The sequence below is a fragment of the Leopardus geoffroyi genome, chromosome B1 (genome assembly GCF_018350155.1).
Source record: "Leopardus geoffroyi isolate Oge1 chromosome B1, O.geoffroyi_Oge1_pat1.0, whole genome shotgun sequence".
Taxonomy (NCBI): Eukaryota; Metazoa; Chordata; class Mammalia; order Carnivora; family Felidae; genus Leopardus; species Leopardus geoffroyi.
Window position 1 is genome coordinate 28,418,067 of NC_059327.1, and position 27,149 is coordinate 28,445,215.

The window sequence follows — 27,149 nt, forward strand, 5'->3', positions numbered from 1 at the left end:
TGTAAGCAGTGCACCTTGTCATGCCCTTTGTATGGAAGAAGTGGCCTGAGGTGAAAATATTTACACTTCCTGGACAGTGGTCATCAGCTTGGCTCTCTGGTCAGGGGCCTAAAAGGAAAAGAACTGGAAGATTGGAGCACAAAAGTCTGGGGTAGATGCATGTGGATGGACACATGGGAGTGGACATGAATTGTGAAGAGATTCGTTTTACATGTCAATATCCATCAGAAGGCATCCTGAACAACCAAGAAGACAAAATGACTCAGTCAACTGACATGAGTCAGACTGCCACTGGCTGCTTCACAATGAGCACAATGAGCACATGAACAAAGTAGCCATGGGAGCAGAGACAGAAGCATCCAACCAGGGGACCCATTTCCCAGTGGAGGTGGACGGAGTGGGCCTATGATCCAACTATGACTAGCACACTATCCAGAGAGAGCCAGCTCCAAGGAATGCAGAAATAGCTTTCTAAAGGCACAGCAAAAGGGCCAATGTGAGGCAATACTCTGAAAGCATGGGATGCCATCCTTTAAGATGCAGTATGTGCATTAAACCAGGGACCTCTATATAGTGCTGTGCACTCAGTAGGAAGAATACATAAACCTGGGAATCAAGGGTGTGGAAGAAGCAGGTGTGGCTTTACTTACCATCACTACTAATGACCCACTGGGTGTTTGTGCCTCCTATCCCTGCAGCTCTGGGCTTTGCAGTTTGGAGGTTCTAGTCCCCAAATGGGGTGTATTCTTGGCAAAGGACACGGCTAGTATCCATTGAACTTTGAGTTATAGCTGCTGCCAGGACACTGTAGACTCCCTATGCCTAGGAATCAGCAGGTTAGGAGAGGAGTCACCAGCTGGACAGGGTTAATTAACCCTGATCATTAGGAGGAGATAACGATGCTTTACACAATGGAGGTAGGGAGGAAGGAATGTGTGCGTGATCCACTCAGGCAGCCTCCTGGTACTTCCTAGCCCACTGTAACTGCTGATGGACCTGTGCGGCAACCGTAGCCCAATCTGAATAAGCCGGATTCCTCAGGAATGAAGGTCTCAGTCATACCACCAGGGAAGTCATTGAGTCATACCAAGGTAAGGGGTAATTTAGAAAGGATGGTAGAGGAGGAAGACAAGTTCCATTTGCGACCCTGAGATCCAATGCAACATCAGGGGTTGTACTTTATTCCCTAACTTCTCTTTCCTGAGTTTTTCCTTTAGGAAGAGAGGCCTGTGAGGACCACGGAGAGAGTGCTCCTCTAACTTAGGTGGACACGTAAGTCTGTGCAGTGCAGACAGGAGCCTGTGGGGGCCCTGAAAATGCATCTTTCAGATTTCCTACTTCAGGGAGCATAATTGACCCACAGACCAGCTGCTATGCTCTGACGTCCATTACCATGTTTGTACTGAGGTTGTGCTTTGCCTAGGCGGCTCCCAGCTGATGACTGAGCATGGCAAGGATACTAAGCAGGCCCATACCTGTAAGACGCTGGCCTCCTCTGAAGGGTGGCTTTGGCTCGAGGACTGCCCATTGTTTGGCTGAAATTTTCTTAAAACTGTGCTGAAGTCTAAGAAGTACCTTCTGTACTCCCTTCTTCCCTCCTCCTTAGTTTCTTCTGTCTTCTCCGTCATTGGGTACAGACCTGCATCACAGTCTGATGGCTCCACCAACTCCTTCTCCATTTTCCCTCAATGGCATTTCCTCTAATAAATCTCTTGTTACAACCAATCTCATCTTTAAAAAATGTTTTATTTATCTATGTATTTATTTGTTGGTGGGGGGCCTGTGAGCATGAGTGGAGAGGGGCAGACAGAGAGTCCCAAGCAGGCTCTGCTCCATCACTGTCAGCACAGAGCCCACCGTGGGGCTCAAACTCATGAACTGTGGGATCATGACCTGAGCCAAAATCAAGAGTCGGATGGATGCCCAACTGACTGAGTCACCCTTGTGCCCCACATGTAACCCTATCTTGAAATCTGCTTCTTGGAGGACCCAGACAAATACAGATGGCTTCTTTATGTCCGTGAGACATCAGAGGCAGAGTGGCAAATACGCCAACCTTGTATACTAGGTCTAGTCAACTGGTAGTGGCTGCCGGGAGTGCTGAGTTGAAAAAGATTCCAGAGATGTATGTGGTCCACTGGAAAGAATGCCATGATCTATTGACATGTTCTGTCATGAGGGCAAGGGAAGAGGGTTTTGACCTTTCATTCATTGCTACTGATGATTTGGGATATTCCCAAAGTCTCTATCAAGAAAGGTCAAAGTCAGAGGGGTATCTGTTGTATAGGAAACTTTCATTAATGATGAATGACATTATGATAGTGAATGAATAATGCCAAATATAGCTAATTATTACTAATAATGATGACTACATTAGTAATAATGATATTCTTATTATATGAAATAATGATGTAGTACATAATGACTATACAAGATATGAATAATGATAATCCTTAATGATGAATGATAATGATAACATGATATTATATCATTAAGGAGCCTAAAGTGATGCAAATATACTATGTGGTTTGATTATGTTGATAAGCAATAACATTTTCACACTGAAAGATGGTGTCATATGGAATTGAAAAAAAAAAGATACAAAACATAAGGATGTGTTAGTAATCTTGGTCTCTGACTTGGGGTGACTGCTCTAATGAGCTAGTGTGACTATTTCTGTTTTTTTAATGGAGCCCCATCATAACATGATTAATATTCATTAATATTTCCTTTTACCTGATCTTATACTTGTGAAGTGATGTTCTGACATTAATTAGATTCTATAAGCAGATTTTCCTACTAGAAAGAGAATATGCAACCAGTTGATGTAGGTATTCTAATTTGTTGAGCATTTATTTCCTTCCTCTAAGAATAATTTTTATTTTTATTTAATTATTTTTATTATTATTATTATTTTGTCTGTTTTTAGAGAGAGAGTGAGCACACAAGCAGGGGAGAGGGACAGATGGGGAGAGAGGAGAGAGAGAATCTTAAGCAGGCTCCACACTCAGCACAAGGCCTGATGCAGGGCTTGATCCCACAACCTTGGGATCATGACCTGAACCAAAATCAAGAGTCGGATACACAACAGACTGAGCCATCCAGATACCCCTTAAAAAAATCATTAAAAATTTTTTTTAACATTCATTTTTGAGAGGCAGAGAGAGACAGAGCACGAGTTGGGGAGGGCAAAGAGAGAGGGAGACACAGAATCTGAAGCGGATTCCAGGCTCTGAGCTATCAGTACAAAGCCTGACACAGGGCTCCAACTCACGAACCATGAGATCATGACCTGAGTTGAAGCCAGACGCCTAACCAACTAAGCCACCAAGCACCCCAAAAAATAATTTTTAAAAAGATAAGGAATACATGCTTATCATTAAATAACGTAAAGAATATAAGGTAAAAATAAAGGTTACTTCTTATACAGTTTCCTTTCAGTCCTACTCAATGGGAATAACACTTTATTTTTTGTTGTAAATTAATTTTCTTCACAGGATATCTCATGCTCAACATGTTTTCTTTATGACCTTGTTTAAAAGGGATCTCTTGTGTATTTACTCACAGAGTAACTCAGAGTTTTACTCAGTAAAACTGAGTTTCTTCATACCCCAAATGGAGGGCCAATCCTTTCATTCAGAGTCCTTTTTATTTTCAAGGTCTGGTATGCTCTGCAGAAAGTGTAAGCTTTAGCTACCATTCACAGCATCGAGACCAATTTGGGGAGAATATGTATAATGTTTGCTCACTGCATTATATGGTTAATTCAGTCTTATGAAGTACCACTCATTTGTTTTTATGTGAATTGTCTTACTTAGTTTTTAGTTATTTTCTAGGAGTCTTTTTACTGCCCCACGGATAAAGTGGAGAGTAAGAAAAGTGACGTTAGTCTTAAAGAGAACTCAGTATGCACCTACTTCAATGGTTTTAAAAAAAATGAAGAAGACAAATCTGAAATGATATAGGTTATAGATTGGCTTAAAAAATTTTTTTTACTGTTTATTTTTTGAGAGAGAGAGAGAGAGAGAGAGAGAGAGAGCAGGGGAGGGGCAGACAGAGAGGGAGATACAGAATCTAAGACAGGCTCCAGGCTCTGAGCTGTCAGCCCAGAGCCCAATGCAAGGCTTGAACCCATGAGCTGTGAGATCATGACCTGAGCCAAAGTCAGATACTTAACCAACTGAGCCACCTAGGTGCCCCTATTGGCTTTTAAAAAAATAAGGGCGAGATTATTATTATTGGTCATTTTCAAACTCAACACAATTTCTGATGAGAAAAGTTAGTTCCCTAAAATGAGTAGGTTAGGTTTTTAATGTACATGAAATTTATTTTGAAAGATGTTTCTCAATGGAGAATATCTGGATCTTTATTGAAAGTGCTTTCATTCATGGATTTACAGATGACACCTTGAGGTTATGATTTCCAAGGGAAATTATTATTTTAGGAACAGAAAACACAACTTGCCAAAATAATGTTGATAAAACTAAAGACAAACATAATTTTGTAACTTTAAAAAAGCTTAAATAATAAAGAGGGAGAGACTACATTATTTTCATAAATGAACCAAACTTACAAAGTGTATTCATTTTATTTAAGGCTGAGTTTTAAAAATAATTTCATACAAAAAAAACCTGATAAATTTTGTGAGAATAACTTTTTAGGTGGGACAAACATGATGGTGAACAATAATACACAAATCTGGTGGCTGTAGGGAAAAAATGAGAGATTTTTCATGTAGATTAAAAAGCAGAGATTTTCCAAAAGCAATTTATCCTTTTATCCTTTCATAAAATTATAATTAAATTTTCTTTCAATTAACAGGCAAAATATTACCGCAGAAGTAAAGATACTCTAAAACATTCATAGATCTACCTACCCTCTTTCTCTTTTTTTGATTAAAGAAGACCTGGAATTATTTTGCCACACATTTATTATTTGCCAGTTTTCATAAAATGGCATGCTGTAAACGTAGTTACAAAAATACACAGTAGAAATATCTTTGGAGAGGCTGTGATTTAGTAAATATTGCATTTGTTCAAGACAGTCATGGGGATGTAAGCCCAGTGCTCATATTGGCTCTATTTTTGTCAACTTTATTTTCTGATATTAGAAGTTAGACATGATTTAATAACTATCTGAGGCAGAATTACTGAATATATGCTCTTGATAAAATAAAGAACCCCAGCAACATGGGAATGTAACCTCAGTCATCAGGCCCACTAGGACAGATAGACAGGTTTGCTCATCTCTTATTTGACATCAATGGTTGTTGCTTGAGGAGTTTTAATAGATTTATTTTGATCTTTTCTTTTTAAATTTAAGGTTACCCATGGGTTAGGCAAAATACCGAGATTAGAATGCAAATTTGCACACTGCCTTAATACTGACTTTATCTCTAGCTTGGGAGAAACAGCCTTCTGCCCTCTCGAGGAGCAGCTTCACTCGTCCTAATGCTGTGATTCTTAGTGCAGATGCTAAAATTAAAAATCCAGTAAGACTAGGCATGGGTTTATCTATTATGCCATCCTGGCATAGGTTATCAGTTTGTCCTGGAAAGTTCCAATTTTATTATATATTTTTTTGTCTGTATTTTCATACATGTAAAGTGGAGCTTTTACTTTAAATATCAGCATAGAGGGATGGGCTTTTCAATGTCATCTGAGCAATAATAAAGGTTCTGAAGGCATACTAGTTTCCATGCAAATGCTATCTCATGGTACATAGATAATAAAACTTTATTAATAAAATACTAAAATACACAAAGGCACTCTCATGGTACATTTTTGGTTTTCTCAACTTACTAATTTCCAGGTCTGATAGGTCTAGTTTTTGTAGATCCGACATAAACTTGATGATAGAAGCCAGGCCACCTGGATTTAAATTCCCAAAGGTACCACAACTTTGGGGGCACAAAATGAAATAACAAAATAAACACATAGTAAAATCAATTTCTGTTTGATAGAAGGAAGGGCCCAGTAGAGCTAATCTGCTTTCTGAAAAATAATCAAGAATCCAAACTAATCACACATATAAACCAGTTTATTAGATTGTCAGTGATACTTTGAGACAAATTCAAGTTATTTTATTTTACTTTATATAAACAGAGGAAGGGAGGAAAGTTTTAAACTTCAAGCTTTGTTCAGCATGTGTGCAGTTAGCATCCACAAAAGCACCATTGGATATGGAAGAATTAGCACCACAGAATTTTAGGACCTAACTGTTAACATGCATCACTGGAAAACTTGGAACATAAAAACTGAAGTGGTACGTGGTATGGTCTATTATAAACAATACAAGGCAATTTATGATTTGTTTCCATACAGTACAATACAATCACCAATCAATGAGAACTTTTTAAGTACAATACAGGACAAAAAACACTTTGTACCCTGTTAACACTAAAACAGTTACAGATTTAAAAACATGTTTCTTGTGAGAGGCAGTGGGTTGAAACTATCCCTCCTCCTCTTTTTAAATTGAGTTAAATAGTTACATGATCTCTTAAGAAAGTATTTTCAAACCTATGTCCCTCTACCTCAGTGCTGACAAATGGTTTTTTGAAAACTGAAAGGCTTGATGAATTAAAACAAAACAAAACAAAACAAAACAAAACAAAACAAAGCCAAAACCCGGTAAGAGTCAATAAGTACTCCAGTGTGGTGGAAGATATTCCACATAAGATGAGTTTGAAAATGATGCCAGTGGTGTTGACACTTGTCTTCCCTTCGGTGGAGGGATGTCAAGTACAGAAGCCTTGCATTCACGGTGAACTTCGGTTCATTTCTTTCACACAATGCCTTTATTCTGGAGTGTAACATAAGAGACTTATTCCTTATTCCTCAACTGTTTTTGTAGTGTCATAGGGCTGTTCCTTATGCTGGATTTGACAACAGTGAAAAGGGTTGGTATTCTCCCTGGATTTAGGGAAATTTGAGCTAAAGAAAAAATATTAATTTAAATTTAGCATATATGAAATTTTAAAGGGAGTTTCACTATTTTCACAGTACAAACCCATAATGAATATCATTGAAAACCTTTCTGTTAGAAAGCATGTAACAAACCCTCAATTTTAAGTTATGTCTAGGCCAATTTTGGCATATTAGAAGATACTGTATAAGAAATGTGCAATAAGAATGGATAGATACAGGTATATTCAGATCTCAATGCACTGATGCCAAGGAAAATATATTTTTACTCACCAAGAGAAGAATATACCTTGAAGCATCTATGCAGACACATGAATCAATCATGTATCTGCCCAACTTCTAATTCTGGAATAGTGATAACAGGGTCATTTAAGAAAAAGTATTCAATTACAGTATGGCAGCAATTTTATGTTGTATATATTTAACAGCAAAACATTTTTGAAAATAGAATCATTATTATACGGTAAGTTTACAATTCACCATTTCTATACTTGTAATACATGCGTTTATTTGTTTTCCCAGTTTAAAAAAAATCCCACTAAGACCAACATCTTTCAGAACAACAATCTAACATTAAACAAAACCTCCTAAGGAAAATATTTAGCATCACAGAGATTTGAGAAAAGTCTGTTTACTCAGCATCACAAAATACTCAATAGATCTACATTTAAGATTGTTCATGCCATGACAATTAACACACCTTTGGGTTAATATATCTTATTTAAAAAAAAGATACCAAGATACAAACCAAAGAATTGACATGGAACTTATTTTTAGTTTCTCCTTGATAAGAGTAGACTGCTAATAAACTTGACTCCTGTCTGTACCATGTAATGAAAACTGCATCTATGAAGCAGCATTCACATTTAGCAAAACATTTAAAACTAGTGATAGAAAAATGGCCACCACAGAGAAAGAATTAAAGATAAGTACAATTATAGACAAATGTTTTCTTCTTAAGTGAACTGCCCCCAAATGAAAAGGAAAGCAAAGTTTGTTTGCTTGAAATATTCTTGTGTTAAAAAAATTTCTTGGATAAAAGAAAGCTAGCCTATGTTTTATAAATGTCAGAAAGATGTAAGGTTGAGCTTCAGAAAAAATTTAACTTTTGAAAAAAATTATCCTAGGCTTTTTCTGCTGAATCACCTCCCTTGTATAAATCAACTATTAATTTTCTGAAGAGGGTACAGCTATACAGAGCAGCACACCCATAATACTGATTTAAATTTGATAATTTACCAGGCGGGGCTGACTTGAACATAGAAGAAACAAAACTAATTCTCAATGTTTTAGTTTAAAAAAACTCAACTAAACAAAACTGAGTTACGACAGGCTGGCATAATAATTTTGATTGCCCTTATATTTGACCAACACTTAAACACAAGGTAGTGCCAGTTAAAAATAAGATTTAAAAAACAAAAAGCTGACTAAAGATTGTTCAAGGAAAAAGCCTTCAAATTTTACATTTTTACCCCAAATGACTGTAGACTAACTTAGACTAACAGTTTTGCTATTATCACACATACTTTTGTTACTCTAGAGTTTTATTTCTGAATTGTTCATTGGTTCTACCATGTAACACAATTTTCTGTTAAGGTAAAATACTTTGAATTATTATATTATAAGAAGCTTTAGAAAAACACATAAGCAGGATAAATTTATAAAAGGATAAAGAATATTTTATGGGGTTTAGACAAATTCTATACAGACAAATAGCTAGTTTAAGGTAATAAAGTGCCTTCATTTCTAGGTAATTAATTTTTCATTAAAATATTTTAAGGCTTTGTAAGAAACTTAACATTATTAGAAGTTTGATAATATACAGGGTTAGGCTATTAATTAGCATTCTTTCATAGGTCTTATTTCATTTAGTCTTTTAATCCATATTAGGTGCTTTTCAATAAACAGCAGCTTAAAATTATAAATTTGGATTATAAAGTCTGAATTCTTTTTGTGAGGAAAAAGAAAGATGTATAATTTCTAAATGCTCTGATTTGTACATAAGACTCGCATGTGGCTTATAACAACCTAGCTTATGTTGTAATATGCAACAGCCAATGCCCCTCAACAAGTTCAACAGAATATTTATCCTATGGCAAACAGGGCCATCATTTCACTCATTTATATATTCTGTCATCTTTACATTTAAAACGATTGCACAGCCTTAAATGGAAAAGGCCAGAGGAAATCTCAGATAAATTCTTCAAATACAGGCACAATGAGTGTTTTTTATTGCAGTAGCTTATGCATAATCTGCACTGATGGATGCCACCATCCAATGTTAAAGCATTTATATTTGTTTTTATTTTACTTGTACCACCCATGGGTGTATCACAGTAAAATACTGGAAACCTAACAGAAGTGTCTGCAATAGCCATAATCATACAGAATTCTATTTTTTCTTGTCATTTCTCTTTGGAATGAATATACAAGGGTATTTTAAGCGATGCTGTGTAGTTAGTTATGTTGGCAGCCCCAGATTTTAAGATAAATTATGACTCTATGGATGTCAAGTTACTCAATTGGTTATAGTCAATAAAAACTAATTAAAATGATTGAATATTGTTTTTCAGGAGTTTAGCTATTTTTATGAGATTACTAAAGTCAGGTGCCAGATCAAATGGCCATGATACCCAAAATGCTTATCTAACTACCACTGGATTAATTTTAAATTAAAGGTTTTTGAGGTTAGGATGGAGGAGGAAAGTTAAACCTCATTGCAAAGAATGGTTTAAATTAAATGTTCCACATAATTAGAGAAACGGGAAGTACCAGGAGGAAAAAGTGCCAGTATTAAAACTGAGTTTGGTTTTCAGTCTAAAGCCTAGTAAGAGTAACTCCTGGCAATTAAAAAAAATTAAAACAGCATAAATCTCTATAATTGCACATTCCTTTACCAAAGTGCCACAAGTTACCAAAAATTTTTTTAAATGCATTCGATGCTACTTTTCAAAATCAAAGTACATATAAACTTTTACCTTTTTCATGACAGCATAGTAGTTTTACAAATTTATCATAAATATAAGCAGGAAGTAATTATAACCTTCTAAAAACAGTATAGTGTGTTTTTAAAAAATAACTGTTAGAACGTTTGTTATTATGAAGATTCAAATCCAGGTATAGCCAAAGCATTCCCATAATATCCCAAAACACCATGAGAATTTATTTAGGCAAATTTTATTAGTACTCTGCCATGCAGTGCACAGACACCATAGCTTTTTTTTTTTAATATTGGTTTAATTATCTTGTTTGAATCTGACTACATATTATACTTACTCTCTTTAATCACTGAAGTGACAATATATGTGTAATATCTGAGTTCTGAAAACAGTATTAAACACTGAGGTTTCTAGCCTTAATTGCTCATTCCTATTAAGCACGGCAAAAATGTCTGATGCATGGGTTATTAATCTGCATGCTTCTGTCTCTTCATCTAAATGGAAATGTATAGCAATAATCTAATAAGGACAACAGGACATTAGAGACCAAAACATCCAATATATGGAATGAATAAAATAAGCAACTATATAGAAATTCTCCATATCATTAAATTTGTTAAATCAGGGAAAGACAATAAAAAATAAGATCTCTTTACCAAGTAATAATTATATTAATATATATTTTTAAAAATAAGTGCATGCATATAATGAGGTTAAATTTTTAATGTTTTTATTGTTTGAATGTGATGAAGTTAAGCTACAGAGGTATGTCATTATAAACTGAGACCAAAAAAACAAACAAAACAAAACTATATTCTTCAGAGGAAAAAGAGTGTGTAAGATCATGATTCTCAGTGACAGGTCATCTGCCTTCTGTTATGCCACAGGCTAAACATAGCGGTGTAGTGTCTCATTTAATTAGGATGAAAATGCTGGTAAAATGTAAAAATGCTAATAATAAAATAAGATTACTTTGTAGTCATGGAACATTAAATGACTATTGAAAAAGAACTCCTTCCTTTTCCTACAATTTGATAATCTTAATCTTGGGTGTAAGAATGTCACCATATAAAAGGATATGAAAGAAATGACCAATTCTATAAATTCTTCACCTTCTGAGGATATAGAATAGGATGTAAATTGGTATCTTAGTCCTCTAGGAGAATTCACAAACTTTAAAAACATAAGTAAAAGCAGAAAGAATCAGGCATGATAAATCACTGATAACAACTCCCCCAAACCCAATATACTGATAGGTTAATCACAGAAAGGTAGACATTCATTCTACATAATTTAATGAACGTTCTTTTAGTTTCTCAATATGAAAATATAATTGCTTGTTGGTAGATAACAGTCTTGGATAGTGGCAGCATTTAAAAATTGTTAAAGAAACACTTCAAATAAACACTGAAATGCAGAAGATTCTTAATAGAAGGTGAAGAATGGGGAAACCCCATGCTATATTTAATTCTTGCATTACCCAAAGTAAGATTGCGCAATCTCTCTTGTCAATACACACAGATATTTTCTTGGCTTTGTAAAATCTACCTAGGAAAGTGTATTTACCTAATTTAGCTTTTCCCTGGTAGTAGTCCTTTAGCGCTGACATAAATATATAAGAACCATTCCTACCATATAATTTAATCTTGTTTTCTATTACTCGGCTATTTTATAGCACTTGTCATTTCCAAAACGCTGCACAACTAATTATGATAGTTACTTCTCATTCTACAAGATGAGCCAAGTTAATAAATTGCTTGTGCAGTGGTGGAGCTATACAGGGTTTTCAGAGATCCTCTGTATCTTCTCTGTTAGATAGGCAGTTATCTGCATTGCCCTCTGCTATGTATCTTGAGGCTATGCTCCTTGAGGCCAAAGACTAGATCTCGTTGTCTGCTGTATACCCATACCTATCAGAATGTTTAGCTCGTGTTGTATGCAAAATAAATGTCTGTTGATTTAATGACTGAGAAACAGGACTGAGAAAATAAAACAAAGAACCTCAGCATACTGCCCCTCTCACCTTCAACCTCCAAGTGAAGAGCCATGTTTACCTCACTCTTGCTTCTCCACTACAATAGGCTAAGAGGTATTACTTGTCTTACACAATAGGGTTGTATTACTCACTTTTAAATCTCCCTGAAGACCTTACAGTATGTGTCCTCCAGAGTAGCAATAACTCGACTCTTTCTACAACTACTCCTAAAACTAAATTATTCACCTTTCTTTTGGTCAACTATTTATTTAAAAAAATTTTTTTAATGTTTATTTATTTTTGAGAGAGAGAGAGCATGCAAGTAGGGGAGGGGCAGAGAGAGAGGGAGACACAGAATCTGAAGCAGGCTCTAGGCTCTGAGCTGTCAGCATAGGGCTAGACTCGGGGCTTGAACTCACAAACTGCAAGATCATGACCTGAGCTGAAGTTGGGCACTTAACCGACTGAGCCACCCAGGAGCCCCTTTGAACAACTATTTAAATTAAAAGTTATGTTTCTGCACACAATAGACAATTCTTAAGCTAATTCAGGCATAAGGAATAGAGAAAATCCTCACTGTTGTCATCATTGGCATGAATATGGAGTCTATCAGAAGGTACCAAAAAGACAGACATACAGCAAAAGGGATTAGGGACTAGAGGTCCTTTAATTTTCTGGAAATTAGTGCAGAGAAGCTGAGATCCTTGAGAAAATAGTGATTTGAATGAACTAGGTTAATGTCACATTTAAACTAGATGATAGTGAAAGTCTTTCCAGCTCTAAAATTCTACGTTGTGCTAACTGGTTCCTCTTCTGGTAAGATGAGAATCTACTCAGTATTCAGAGTATATTTTAAAGTAAACATGATAAACTTGAAAAATTTGATGTTTTGGAACGATTGAACAACTGTGAATATTAAGTTTTTTTAAACCACCTTTACTCCTTTTTTTCCCCCAACAATACCATGTAAAGCCTTTTAAATCCTGAATAAATATAATTAAATTATATCAATATAGTCTGGATATTACTTTGCTGACAATACGTTATATTGTTAGCAAAATTAGTAGTGAGGAGTTTGCTCCTACTCCTACTACTTTACATGAACATGTCCCCTAAAGAATAAGTCTTAAGTACAATTCATGATCTCATTTCCAACTTCAAAGAGAGGAGGTGAAATTATTTCTTGTAAAAATTAGAATTATTGTTTTAAATCACAGTAGTGGAAAAAAACCAATGGCTATGACATTAAGTTTGAATTTCTAAATTACTGTATATGTTTATAAAAACAGCACTATTAATTAGAACACTTTGAGAAGCAACAAAAACAATACTAGTTTCCAAAACTAGGAAGCAAAATCTACTTTTCATTAGCCAGAACCTTAAAAATGTGGTAGGAGGAAAGATGATTCACTATCAGTGTTAATTTCTGTTAAGCTAGGACTTCTCAACACCCTCCAAGCAGAGTGTATCCCCTGGGAAATCAGGTTCATAATTCTTTATTTCACAACCTAAAACCTCTTTACCCTTCTAACATTAAATTGATATCATTACTCACACTCAAATGGGAAGAAGGGCCATATTCTCATTTTTCCACATGGCAACAAACAGCATTGGCAGTTAATTAAAATTAATTACTACAACTAAAATGATGATGAACTGCTGACAGAATTCATGCACACTGCTCAAAAGTAGTTAATCATCTTTATAGTTTAGAACATAGATCCTTGAGGTTTGGTATGACAGCATTGAAAGTCCTCCATACAGGTTAAATTATACTAATGAGATACTCTTTTTTTTTTTTTTTTTAAGAATCTGTCTTTTTTTAAAAACATATTTATTTATTTTGAGAGAGAGAGAGAAAAACAGAGCATGTACACAGGTGGCAGAGAGGCAGAGAGAGAGGGAGAGAGAAATCCCAAGCAGGCTCTACACTGTCAGCTCAGAGCCTGACACAGGGCTTGATTTCACAAACCGTGAGCTCATGACTTGAACCAAAATCAAGGCGTGGACAATTAACCTGCTGAGCCACCCAGGTGCCCCACTAATGAGATACTCTTGATAATTTAAATGTAACTGCTTTTTTATGTAAAATAAGACGAATGAGAAGTAAGACTTAAGCCAAATTGTATACTAAAGTAGGTTGTGTTAAAGGGAAGTGTCACTTCAACATTTTTGGAATTATTAGAATGAAATATGAATGTGGTAACAGAATGTAGGAACCATATGAGAAAAATAAGTATGAGAGGAGAGAAGGAATGTGTATTTAGTGGAGGGCAGAAAGAAATGAGAAAATCAGTGGATGTGAGGGATTCGCAGAATGGACATAACCTGAAATCTTATTCTCTCAGTAATCTGGCACAACTTCTTATTCGTTTGAGTGCCTTTTTCCATAGAACCGATGCAAGCACTATAGTACTTTATCGTCATTTCTCCCCTTACTGAATAGTTGTATAAACACTGAAAATGACATGATAACATTCCATAAAGTTAAGAAGGTGCTTGTTGTGTGTGTTGTTGATGTGTGCATTAGTGTTCTGGGACCTCTTTGTGGTTCTTCTTATTTAAGAATCTGAAAAGTGGAGATGGTTTGGGATGGACTAGCCGAGGGCCAGCTCAATCCTTGCCATTATGTAGTTAGGTCAAAATTCAGACTTCTTTTTGGTCAGAAAAAAATTCCCTTGAATCTCAACAGCAGATAGCGACAATTCATCCTTTAGGATCTGTTGGTATGCAATTTACTATGACTTCCTAGAATCACAGTATAGTCTTCACTTAAACTTATTACTGCTCCCAAATTCTAAAGAATCTTTGCTTAAAATGGCAATTTTTTGGTAAATCCAGTTAGAACTTAAAAAAAATGCGAATGCAATCTGGATGTTGCTTTCATTGTATCTACTTTCCTTCCATTTGTATAAATTATGGAACATAGTGAGTTTGTAATAATAAAACTGAGCTCATAAGGTCTACGTTATTATACAATTTTAAGAGCACATAAAAGCTACCAAGGCATCACCATATTGATGAACAGTGAAAGCATTCCTTCCAGCATGTTTTGATCATGGACCTATCATCAGAAGCATCTTCTCACCTGGAATTATTTTTCACATTTGCTTTCTGAGGTCAAAGAAGAAATACAAAGGGAAAGAAACGACAGATCCGCGGCCATTGCAATTGCTGAAGTGCAGTTGCCCAGTGTCTTTGTTGTTAATAGAACAGTTTAGAATCTTCCAGAAGAGTACCTCTTGATGCACATAACAGTAATTAAGATGGGAGAGCCATTTGAATGTTAGGAGTACTGTCACTTAATATTAATATTGGAGGGTATTTTGTCCCCTTCATTCTTACTGTGGTTTTGCTGCCCCGATTTCAAAGGTAGTCATGTATCAATTAAGATACTTGGTTAAAAAAAAAAAAAGATACTTGGTGAAGATCTAATTTTTTTTTTTTTTTTTACAAAAATATTATCCGTAATAAAAAGAAACTATTTAACTGGTAAACTCAACGACATGGATGATTTCAAAAATATTAGGCTAAGTCAAAGAAGCCAAGTACAAAAAACACATGTTCATTTATATACAATTCCAGAATAGACAAAACTAGCCTGTGGTGATACAAATCAGATCAGTGATTGATTTTGGAAGATGGGATTGGGGGAGGGTGGGGCTGTTGACTGGAAAGGGATACACAGAAACTTTCTGGTGTGAGAAAAATGTTTTATGTCTTGATATCCGTCAAAATGGATTAAATGATATATTAAGATTTGAGCATTTTACTGTATGTAAATTATAGCTTAATATAAAATGTGAAGGAGCATTGCCACTAAACACAATGTTCTTGCTGATGCATCAGAGATTAGGCGGCATTTTTCTTTTTTTCATTTTAAGGACTTCTGCCTTGCAACTGTCCTATAAAGAGTAACATATACTTATGTTACAGATCTGTTACAGGAGTAACAGATCCTTAGAATGGGATCCACGACTAATACTCTACAGAGAACATGGATTTTATATCAGGGCACTGAACTAAACCAGATTTTTTATTGCTGGAGAAAAAAGAAGACAAATTCTTACATGGACCATACTGAATGTATTGGCTCTAAGAAAAGGATATAAAACCTCTCACGCTTAAAACATAGCCTAGAACAGAAAAAAGTTTTTAAGTTAAATTTATCACCATGAAAATATTAATTTATAAAGCTATAAAAAATCAATAAAAAATGTGGCTCAAATACTACTTAGAAGTGATCATGGCAGTATGGCCTTCAGTCTTATTTCCCCAAGGATGAGTGAACACAGTAGCTCAGTAGTATTCCACTGGTATACTGAGGGACTTAAAACATGGGAAGGAAACAAGATTTTACTTTTGCTACTTTGGTGCATAATCAAGTGTATTTATTGAGTATCACATTTTAAAACCATTTTGAATGCCAATGTTTGGGGCTTAATTTATGATCACCTTGCCACTTCAAATCTAAGGGGCCACGTGTTCATCAACTTTAAAGAGGTTACATTATCCAATGAATATTCCAATTCCCTAAGGAAATAACCTTATTACCCTATCTGACAGTTCAAAATAAATAAGCAAAACAATTCTATTAGTTCTGAGAAGAAAGTTGTCATGCCTTGAAAAGAATTTATCTACATGTGATGCCAAGTATTCATGAGAAAAATTAAAACTAAGATCAGGGGCACCTGGGTGGCTCAGTTGGTTAAGCACCAGACTTTGGCTCAGGTCATGATCTCGCGGCTCATGGGTTCCAGACCCATATTGGGCTTTGTGCTGACAGCTCAGAGCCTGGAGCCTACTTTGGATTCTGTGTCTCCCTCTGTCTCTGTCCCTTCCCCACTCGTGCTCTGTTTCTCTCTCTCTCTCTCTCTCTCAAACATTAAAAAAAACAACCCTAAAATCAAAAGCCAGATAATAATTTCTCCATTTCATTTCTTTCTTTTCCAATTCAAACCCACCAAATGTTTATATTTTAAACCCACATGTCATACAGCAAATCTAAAATACATAATTTTACTACTCATCAATATCTCCACCTGAGATTAGACAGAAAAAAAATGAAAAAAAAAAAAAAAAGCAATTTCCCTAGCATAATGCCTGGCCTATGGGAGCAACTCAGTATTTGTTGAATAAATGAATGAATGCTTTTGTTTCCCTTGATTACCATTTCTTACCTCACACAGGGGCTTTTTACTGCACATTAAAAATTCAGTATGATTGAAAAGGAAAAGCATAGACATTTACTTAGTAAAAGACAGCAATGCTCTGAAACCCCTAAACCACATGTCATTATTGCTTCTACTGCTTTTGTTCACGTAAAAATCACATAAATATAAAGTCAACACAATTGTGAAATAATAACAAATTGATAGAATATAACCTAGATTTTTGGCTACAGAATTTTCCTTAAAAACTCAGTTAATGATGACGCTAAAGGACATGGTTTGCTTCTCTATACTGAACAATAAAAACTTTTGTAATTAATAGAATGGATAGTTGTGAGACATTTTACATAAACATATCTGAGATAGAGATTTAGAGTTTCATTAAGTACCAAAGACAAACAAAATACTGAGTGCTAGAAGATAGAAAGAATATACCTCAAGATTATATGAAATGAGAAAAGCTCAGTATCAAGATGATGGTCTGTAGAAGCCTCTTTATGACAGTAACTGAGGCCAGTAACTATAATGGTTCCTTTACTATCCTGAAACCAAGGGTTAAAGTATGTATTAACTATTGAAAAGCTATTTTTTTTTCAGTCAGAAATGACCCACAACCATAATCCTGCAGTGTTTTCAACTTTAAAGTAAACAAGTGTGAAAACCCTTCCAGCTGACAGAAGAAAATAAATATTCTGAATAAAGTCCACATACTATCTCCTACTGATTTGCAAGCAAAATAATAGAGAAGTCGACTCTGAGTAGTGGAAGGACAACTTACTAAAACCTAGTTCTGGTTCTGAAATGACTGGTTAGATGATTACGAAAAAACCACACACTGTTATAAAATCATGGTGTGGCATGATTCCAAAGACTCTTTCTGGTAGAAAAAAAAAAATTAAAGTTAAAGGCAGATTTAGACAAGAAAATCTTAAATTGTCAAGTCACTAAGTAAACAGGTGAATATAATCCTTTCAGAAGTGGGGTCATTGATCCCCAAATCATGCAAACTAATGACCATCTTTTATTTTTTATTTTTTATTTAAAAAAAATTTTTTTTTCAACGTTTATTTATTTTTGGAACAGAGAGAGATAGAGCATGAATGGGGGAGGGTCAGAGAGAGAGGGAGACACAGAATTGGAAACAGGCTCCAGGCTCTGAGCCATCAGCCCAGAGCCTGACGCGGGGCTCGAACTCAAGGACCGCGAGATCATGACCTGGCTGAAGTCGGACGCTTAACCGACTGCGCCACCCAGGCGCCCCTAATGACCATCTTTTAAAAAAATATTTTATTTTTAAGCAATCTCTACACCCAACGTGGGGCTCAAACTTACAACCCTGAGATCAAGAGTTGTACGCTCTCCAACTGAGCCAGCCAGGCACCCCATGATCATCCTATTAAAAAATGAAACAAAGCTGTATTGATTGTCACCAGCAATACAATTATGCTTTGATATTTCCCAGCCAGTGGATAGTTTATTCAGTTTCTTAATGGTCTTTTGATAAACAGAAATTTTTAATTTTGGTGAAGCATTAATTCTTAATTTTTTTTTTTTATAAAAGTCAGTGCCTTTTGTTTCCTGTCCAAGAAATTTCTGCCTACATAGTTGTGCACTTTTATATTTGACTGGCAATAGCTTCAAGAGATTATAACTAGCTTCAAGAGATTATGACTACTGCTATAACCGAGAGTTTTTGTGGTAAAAGGAGGCTCCCGTCTAATTTCTTTTAATGTTCACTCACTTTTGAGAGAGAGAGAGACAGAGTGCCAGCAGGGGAGGGACAGAGAGAGGGAGACACAATCTGAAGCAGGTTCCAGGCTCTGAGTTGTCCGCACAGAGCCTGATGGGGGGCTCGAACTCACGAACTGTGAGATCATGACCTGAGCCAAAGTCAGACGCTTAACCAAATGAGCCACCCAGGTGCCCCAAATTTTACATAATTTTGTTATACTTTCTGGGGAACTGTCCATGTTATGGGTTGGGAAGAATTAATAATGATGTTATTAGTATTTATTAAATGCTTATTATGTGATAGAAACTTTGCTAATTGCTTCAATTTTTTTAAAGAGAATTCTGGTTGGCTATAGTTTCTGTGAGGACAATAAATCTTATCTATTTTGTTATTAGTACATCCTCTGGACCAAGAAGATTTGCCCCAGAACAGTTTATAAAGTATAAGCTGAATGCTGATTGAATGAATTTTCACAATAGCTCTACAAAGTTAATATAATTTTCCCAAAATTACACAACATTGACAGAATCTGGACTTGAACCCAGGACTGGCTGACGTCAAAGTCTGTACAGCCAAAGTCTGTACTAGGGCCACAAAGACTGCCCGATGACTCTGGGGGAATCCACAACCTAGAGATACAGCTAAAATTACTGCCATTACTTATACGGACAAAGGGAATGGTTTAAAGTTATTGTTGTTTTATTCCTCTCCTAACAAAAAGCAGAAGTGGAACTTCTATTAAGCTCCTTCTTGATAATCTTAAGCATATTGATCTTTTTATATGAAGAACTATGTGATAATTTGTGCAGATTGAGCTAATATGAAACTATTACAGGGACAGAAAAATATAATCAGCATGCAAAATTTAGAACTCAAGTCTCCTAACTCCTCAGTGATGCTGCAAAACCATGGTTAATTGAGAATGCCAGGAGCAAGGTTATTTATTTAATGGAATTTCCTAGTCAACAGACCTTTAACTACAATACTTTTTAATCCTATTGAAATCGAATCCTATTGAATACTGAATGAATACAATATAGTGAGCATAATTAAATTTTGTATGAATGAGGATACTTCAGTGCTCTAGAATCTATTGTTAACAACTATAATCACCGCAGGGACACCAAACAATAACAACAAAACAAAACTATAATCACCAGATAATGATGTAAATGAAGAATATGTAGGTTCCTGAATTAATTTCATATAAACTTAGAATATCCTTTTCAAATTATTATGGGGTCATTTATCTTTGCTCCTAAGAGTTTATGAAAAAAATTCTAGTTGCTTTTTAATTGTTTACTGAACTGACTGTGAAAAAGAAGTATTTTTATTTCTTAAATTCTGTAAATTACACTTTTTGAAGGCTACACTGCAATCAATGCAGGTACCATGACAAGATTTGTGATGGCAAGACAGCTAGGGATCTGTATTCTAGTCATTAGGATCAAGTTCTGGAAGGTTCACTAAGGTGGGAGCTCAGGAAATAGATTAAAAAATAGTGATGGTCAAAAGAGGAAAAAAGGCTGAATCTAGGCAAATGACTTGTGTATATTGATTAGCAAAATATGATTTGATATGCCTTCTGCCAGGGCCAAAACTCAGAATACTGAGTGCAGAATTGAGCCTAAAGATGTGATGAAAACAGAAAAATGTGTAGAATGCATTTCAAAAAACTATTTAAATTAGTTATAAAAGCATCTGCTTCTGTTGGTGGGAATGCAAACTGGTGCAGCCACTCTGGAAAACAGTATGGAGGTTCCTAAGGAAACTAAAAACAGAACTACCTTACGATCCAGCAATTGCACTACTGGGTATTTACCCAAAGGATACAAAAATACTGATTCGAAAGGACACATGCACCTCGATGTTTATAGCAGCATTATCAACAAGAGCCAAACTATGGAGAGAACCCAAATGTCCATCAGCTGATGAATGGTAAAGAAGATGTGGTGTATATATATATATATATATATATATATATATATATATATATATACAATGGAATATTACTCAGCCATCAAAAGAATGAGATCTTGCCATTTGCAATGATGTGGATGGAGCAAGAATGTATTATGATAAGTGAAATAAGTCAGTCAGAGAAAGACAAATACCATATGATTTCACTCACATGTGGAATTTAACAAACAAAACAGATGAACATATGGGAAGGGGGAAAAAGAGAAGAGAGGGAAACAAACCACAAGAGACTCTTAATGGTAGAGAATAAACTATGAGTTGACAGAGAGTAGGAGATGGGCTAGATGGGTGATCTGTACTAAGGAGGGCACTTGTTGTGATGAGCACTGGGTGTCATATGTAAGTGATGAATCACTGAATTCTACTCCTGAAACCAATATTTCAGGAGTATGTTAACTAACTAAAATTTAAATTAAAAAAAAAAGTGCCTAATTCACAGAACCAGAACAAATAATTCTGAAATTTGCATGGAACCCCAAAAGACTCTGAATAGCCAAAGTAATCTTGAGAAACAAGAACAAAGCTGGAGGTATTACAATCCTAGATTTCAAGATATACTACAGAGCTATAGTAATCAAAACAGGATGTTACTGGCACAAAAACAGACAAACAAAACAGAGAACTCAGAAATAAACCTGTGGTCAATGGTCAATTAATCTATGACAAAGGAAACAGAATATACAATGAGGAAAAGACAGTCTCTTCAATAAATAGTGTTGGGAAAAGTGGACAGATACATACATAGGAATGAAACTGGACCACGTTTTTACACCATATACAAAATAAACTCAAAATGAATTACAGATTTAAATACAAGACCTGAAATCATAAAACTTCTAGAAGAAAACATGCAATAAGCTCTTTGACATTTGTCTAAGCAATATTTTTTTGGATATGTCTTCTTAGGCAAGGGCAACAAAAGCAAAGACAAATAATTTGAGCTACATCAAACTAAAAAAACTTTTGCACAGTGAAGGAAACCACCAACAAAATGAAAAGGCCTACTACTGAATGGGAGAAGATACTTGCAAATTATGTATCTGTTAAGGGGTTGACAACTAAAATACATAAAGAACTCATACAACTCAATAACAACAACACAAAAGAAACAATCTGATTAAAAGATGGGTGAGGACCTGAACAGACATTTTTCCAAACAAGACATACAGATGACCAACATACACACGAAAAGATGCTCAACATCACTAATGATCAGGGAAATGCAAATCAAAATCACAATGAGATCTCACCTCACACCTGTCAGAATGGCCATTATCAAAAAGACAAGAAGTAACAAGTATTGGTGAGGACATGGAGAAAAGGCAACTCTTGTGCACAGTGGTGGGAATATAAATTGGTGCAACCCCTATGGAAAACTATATGGAGGTGCCTCAAAAAATTAAAAATAGAAATACCACATGACCCAGCAATTCTACATCAGGATATTTATCTGAAGAAAACAAAAACACTTAAAAAGATATGTTTCCCTTATATTCACTGCAGCATTATTTACAGTAGCCAAGGTATGGGAGCAACCTAAGTGTTCATCGATAGATAAATGGACAAAGAAGATGTGATATGTATATAATGGAATATTACTCAGCCATAAAATAGAATGAAATATTGCCATTTGTGATAACATGGATGGACCTGGAGGGTATTATGCTAAATGAAATATGTCACAGAAAGACAAATACCATATGATTTCACTTATATGTGGAATCTAAAAAACAAATGAACAAACAAAACAGAAACAGACACATAGATACAGAGAATAAACTGGTGGTTGCCAGAGGGTAAGGGGGAAGGCAGATGGGCGAAACAGGTGAAGGGAATTAACTTCCAGTTATAAAATAAATACATTTTGGGGATGTGATGTACAGCAGAGGGGATATAGTCAGTAGTATTGTAATAACTTTGTATGGTGACAGATGGTAACTAGACCTACTGTAGTGATCATTTTGTAATGTATAAAAATACTGAATTACTCTCTTGTACCCTTGAAACCAATGTAATATTGTATGTCAATTATAATAAAAAAACTATTTAAACTATCTGTAAAAACATGTGCTTAATTTTACCAAATTGTGATTTCAAGTTTACCATTTAAAATTTCTGTAATGTTTCTTAAGAAGGCTGCAGTGAGAAGTGGGCTCCTTATAAACCTCGGAATTTTATTAGATTGCTAAGTGACATAGTAAATCATTTAAACCTGCCAGGTCCTGTTTTCTTCATCTGTTAACTGAGGTTAGAGATAATGAACAAAACTAATCTAAATCAGTATTCTCATCAGGACGAAATGAGATACAGTATGTGAAGGATCTTTGAAAAATATGTGAAATTATATGCAAATTATTGTAATTGAAATTCCATATTCTTTTTACATTTAATTTCATTAGAAATTCCAGTTATGGAAAAACTTTGAGGACGAATGAATCTTTTGTATCAGTAGCTAATTGAATTTATCCATTAGTGACTCTTCTTTGCAATGTATCTACTGAAAATGATTATAGTTTCTGATTTACCAACACAGTAACAGTAGAATCAGGCTCATTTCACTTGGCTAAGATATTGGTGAGATTCGTAGCTGGGAACACTGATGGGTTTTTGTAAATCCAGACATATGGAGAGAAAAGGAGTTTGTGAAGATATTGTATGTGCAAAGAGAGTGAAATAAAATTAAAGTGAGGTTAAATACTAAAGCCTAGAGCAGGGAGGGCAAATATAGGATATGATGTTTACTACTTCTTGTCTTCCTCCACCTCTCCCCACCTCAGTCCCCCATGCACACATAGAAACCACAGCAGTCTTTTATGATGAACCTGCATGGGGCTTCACATTCATCTCCAACCTAGAATTTAGGAAATCATTACCTTGAATACAGTAGTCACATGAGATGAAACACAATCATTATTTTCATCCTTGGACATCAAAAGAGATTTGGAATGGATAAGACAAAATTATTATTTAAAACAGTGCTATTCTCTAAATCTGCATCAGTGAAATATATTTTGAGCATTATAACAGGATGTAGATAATTAAATCATATTTAAAGGATAAATTGTTAAAGGGAAAATAATATTTGGCATTTTATAATGCTTCAAACACACTTCTCATACGTACCAACACACTGCTTAGCACATGGCAGATAATCAGATGAATATCCGTTGAATGAAAAATATGAAAGTTCAATTGGCTTCCAAAAGCTGCTCTGAATCAAACAATTTTGGACATGGCACACTTAAAGCTAATAGCAGTGGCGTATTTTTCTTTTGTAAATTCTTGGATCTTTAGCCCCTAGCATAGTGCCTGGAACAAGGTAGCCACTCAACATCCATGAGTGAAAAGAACAGGATCATTTATCTATTGAACAAGGGAAAGAATATTTCTGAAGTAAAATTTAGGAGGTGCAGGAAACAAAAGGTCCCATATTCTACTGTATCTTAACCTGTGAGTCAGTCCTTGACATAGTATTTATCAGGTTTTAAAGTTATTGCTTTCATTCATACTTGTCGCCATTTTGATTTGTCTGTGAAGTACTGTGATCTTGAAGCAAGGAGATTTCAAAGGCAAAGCAGGAACAGCATCAGTGGTGATTAAGTGAAGAGAGATGATTTAAGCAATCAGCACAGAGCTAGGTATGGAGGGGAAAAGAAAAGAGGAAGAAACAGTCTCTGGTCTTAAACTTAATACAAAAGGGGGATTGGGCAAATCAGAGAGAGGAACAGTGCACTGAAATACTTCACTGAAGCAACCATATCTAAATATGAAGGATGCCAAGGAGGAATGGATGGTCAATAAATGCCAGATGAAACAAAGACGATGCGGAGAAAAATACACCAAAGAAAGAAATTGAAGATAACTGTAATCGGAGTTTTTATGACTGCAGGGATATAGAAATTGAAAGGTTCTTAGGAATCATCTGTTATGAGCCAATCCCCACAAGTGAGGAGTAAACAAGCTGGGGCCCACAGAGGTTAAATGCCTCCCCCTGGGCCAGCTACAAGGCCCAGAGTCAGGGCTTCTAACACAGAGCCCTGACCTCTATACCACACTGCTGCACAACGGGAGGGAAAAGGTGAGACCTTAGGATTCTTAAAATTCCATGAATGCTTGAAATAATAGTCTGAGTAATACGAATAAACTGGGGGAGGGGGACTTTATTAATTATAGCACAGATGTAGTGAGTAATTTGGCAATGACATTCATTTTATAGTCATTTTGTGACAGAAGTTTTAAAACTAATCATTTAGAATTAAATTATTGAAAATCTAATGTAGGAATCAAATTCTGGGTTTAACTAAGATTGATTTTTTTCCATATAAACTATAAAAAATTTCCATCAAATAAAATATAGATGTTATGTAGTATAATCTGAAGACAGAAGCAAATCACTTTAACAGAAGGTACTGCTTGAATCCCAGCTTGATATGTCATTAAATGTAATATTTGGGTCTTTTAAAAAAATAAGTCAAACAGTAAATGGTGATTAACAAACCAAATTGCACATAATAAGTTAATGACCTGAAGGATTCCTTAAATAGGAGTAGAGTTTAATAATGCTTGGAGAACAATAATGCAAATTAGCTTCAGTTATTATAAATCCAATAGGCATTCTTTATTCGAAGTAAATTTAATATTATAATTGATAAAGTATGTAAGTAATTGTCAAAAAATGCTCAGAACTTGGGGAATTTTCAGGCTGAAGGTTTTACTATATTAGATACAGAGTCTTACTGACAAAATATTAGTGCCTAGCTTATGTTAGAGACGTTAGAGGAGAGGTTAAGTTCTAGGTTGTTGGCAGTGTGTGCCTTTGAGAATTGCGTGGCATGAAACGAATTTCTGTGATATTGGGGTGGTCATGGTGAGCAACGAAGAAAGATCTTAAATAGTGATGGGGCACTGGAAAGGAAAAAGAGTAGTTGCTTACTATGTTACTGAACCAGATGCATTACAACTCTTTCACTAAATATTTTCAACTCAAAAATTTTTCCTCGTATTGAGAAAACATTTCTAAAAAAAAAAAACCAGAAACAAAAACAAAAGAAAACATTTCTAATTTTATAGTGGAGATCAAGGAAATAATGAGATTCAATTTTAAAGAATTTTCTTTGAAGTAAATATCATCAGTATGTTGCAATAGATCATTAAAGAAATATCTGGGTGTACAAAAATTATGAAATTATTTCAAATTGCTGCAAATAAATAGCATTTGTCTGAAAAAATCATATACACTCATATTATGAATTGTTAAATTCATAAAACGAAGAACGATTCGGTTATCATTATCCAAGAATCACTATCAACTGGTTTTTGTGTTAGTTCCAAGATAATTTAGGCCAAGAACAGGCAATTTTTTTCCATGTTAAAATCCAGCATAATACTCATAATTATAGTATTTCTGTTTATTTAGATGGAGATTGCTTATAGGATTTAAAACTTTATTCATTTCTTTAGAAAATTTTAATAACAGAGGAAGAAGAATTTTTAAAAACTTAAAAAATAAGAATTTTAAGAATGTTTTTTGGGTTTGGGTTTTTCTTATTGCCAATGATTCCTGAACTAGCATTTGAAGCATCCATTTGCAGAAATGCATTTTTATATATGCCTATTTCTCCCAGATTATATTTCTAACGAAGCTGCTTAGAGGTAGAGTTTCATATTGTACTCAGCAAAGATTTTGAAAGCATTTGGTGAACATTAATTCTGCCAAATTCCAGAAAAATTTCTAATCAACTTTGTAAGTAATGAGAAAATCCTAGAATGTACATAGGAAAAATCTACAGAAATTCCATGATTTAATTTCCTTGGTAATTCTAACCTCACACCTTCAACAAACAAACAAACAAACAAACATACAAAAACTGTCCCTCTGGAATCCCCTAGGTCTCATGAGCAATAAAGGTTACTCTTCCTTGTAACTCAGAGGAAAGTTTCCAGGACCAAATATACTTCATTTGCAGCCACCCAAAGATTCTAAGGATTGCTTAATAAATATAAGCACAATTGCTTTGCAATTGTAAACCTTTTTACATGTGAGAATTATAACAACACAGGATATATGTATCATACCTGGAGAGCTAAGCAGCAATAATCAATAGCCATAAACCAATCCACTATGGATGGGCGAAGGTTTAAGCAAATATCTTGCTTATTTAAAAAAAGAGAATAAAGTACACTGGTGGTTGCCAGGGGATGGGGTGGAGGAATTAGACAGTTTTTCAATGGGCTTAGAGTTTCAGTTTGCAAGACAAAAAAGTTCTGGACATTGGTGGTACGACAAGGTACTTAACACTAATGAACTGCATATTAGAAATGGTTAAGATGGTAAATTTTATGTTATGTGCTTTTTAAGCCACAATAAAAAAAAAATTGAACTAGACCAGAAAAGTGAGGTATTCAGACTGATTAAGGATATTTTTT

General features: G+C 35.0%; 1 protein-coding gene across 1 annotated transcript in view; it reads right to left on the minus strand.

Moving 5' to 3' along the window:
• Window positions 1-6,021: 6,021 nt before the first annotated feature.
• The window catches only part of PURG (purine rich element binding protein G), a 37,128-nt gene continuing 16,000 nt past the window's right edge, over window positions 6,022-27,149 (minus strand). The window contains exon 3 of the mRNA XM_045456192.1: window positions 6,022-6,935. Coding sequence (XP_045312148.1) covers window positions 6,921-6,935 — 15 coding nt within the window. The 3' untranslated portion in view covers window positions 6,022-6,920. The remainder of the gene's footprint in view (window positions 6,936-27,149) is intronic.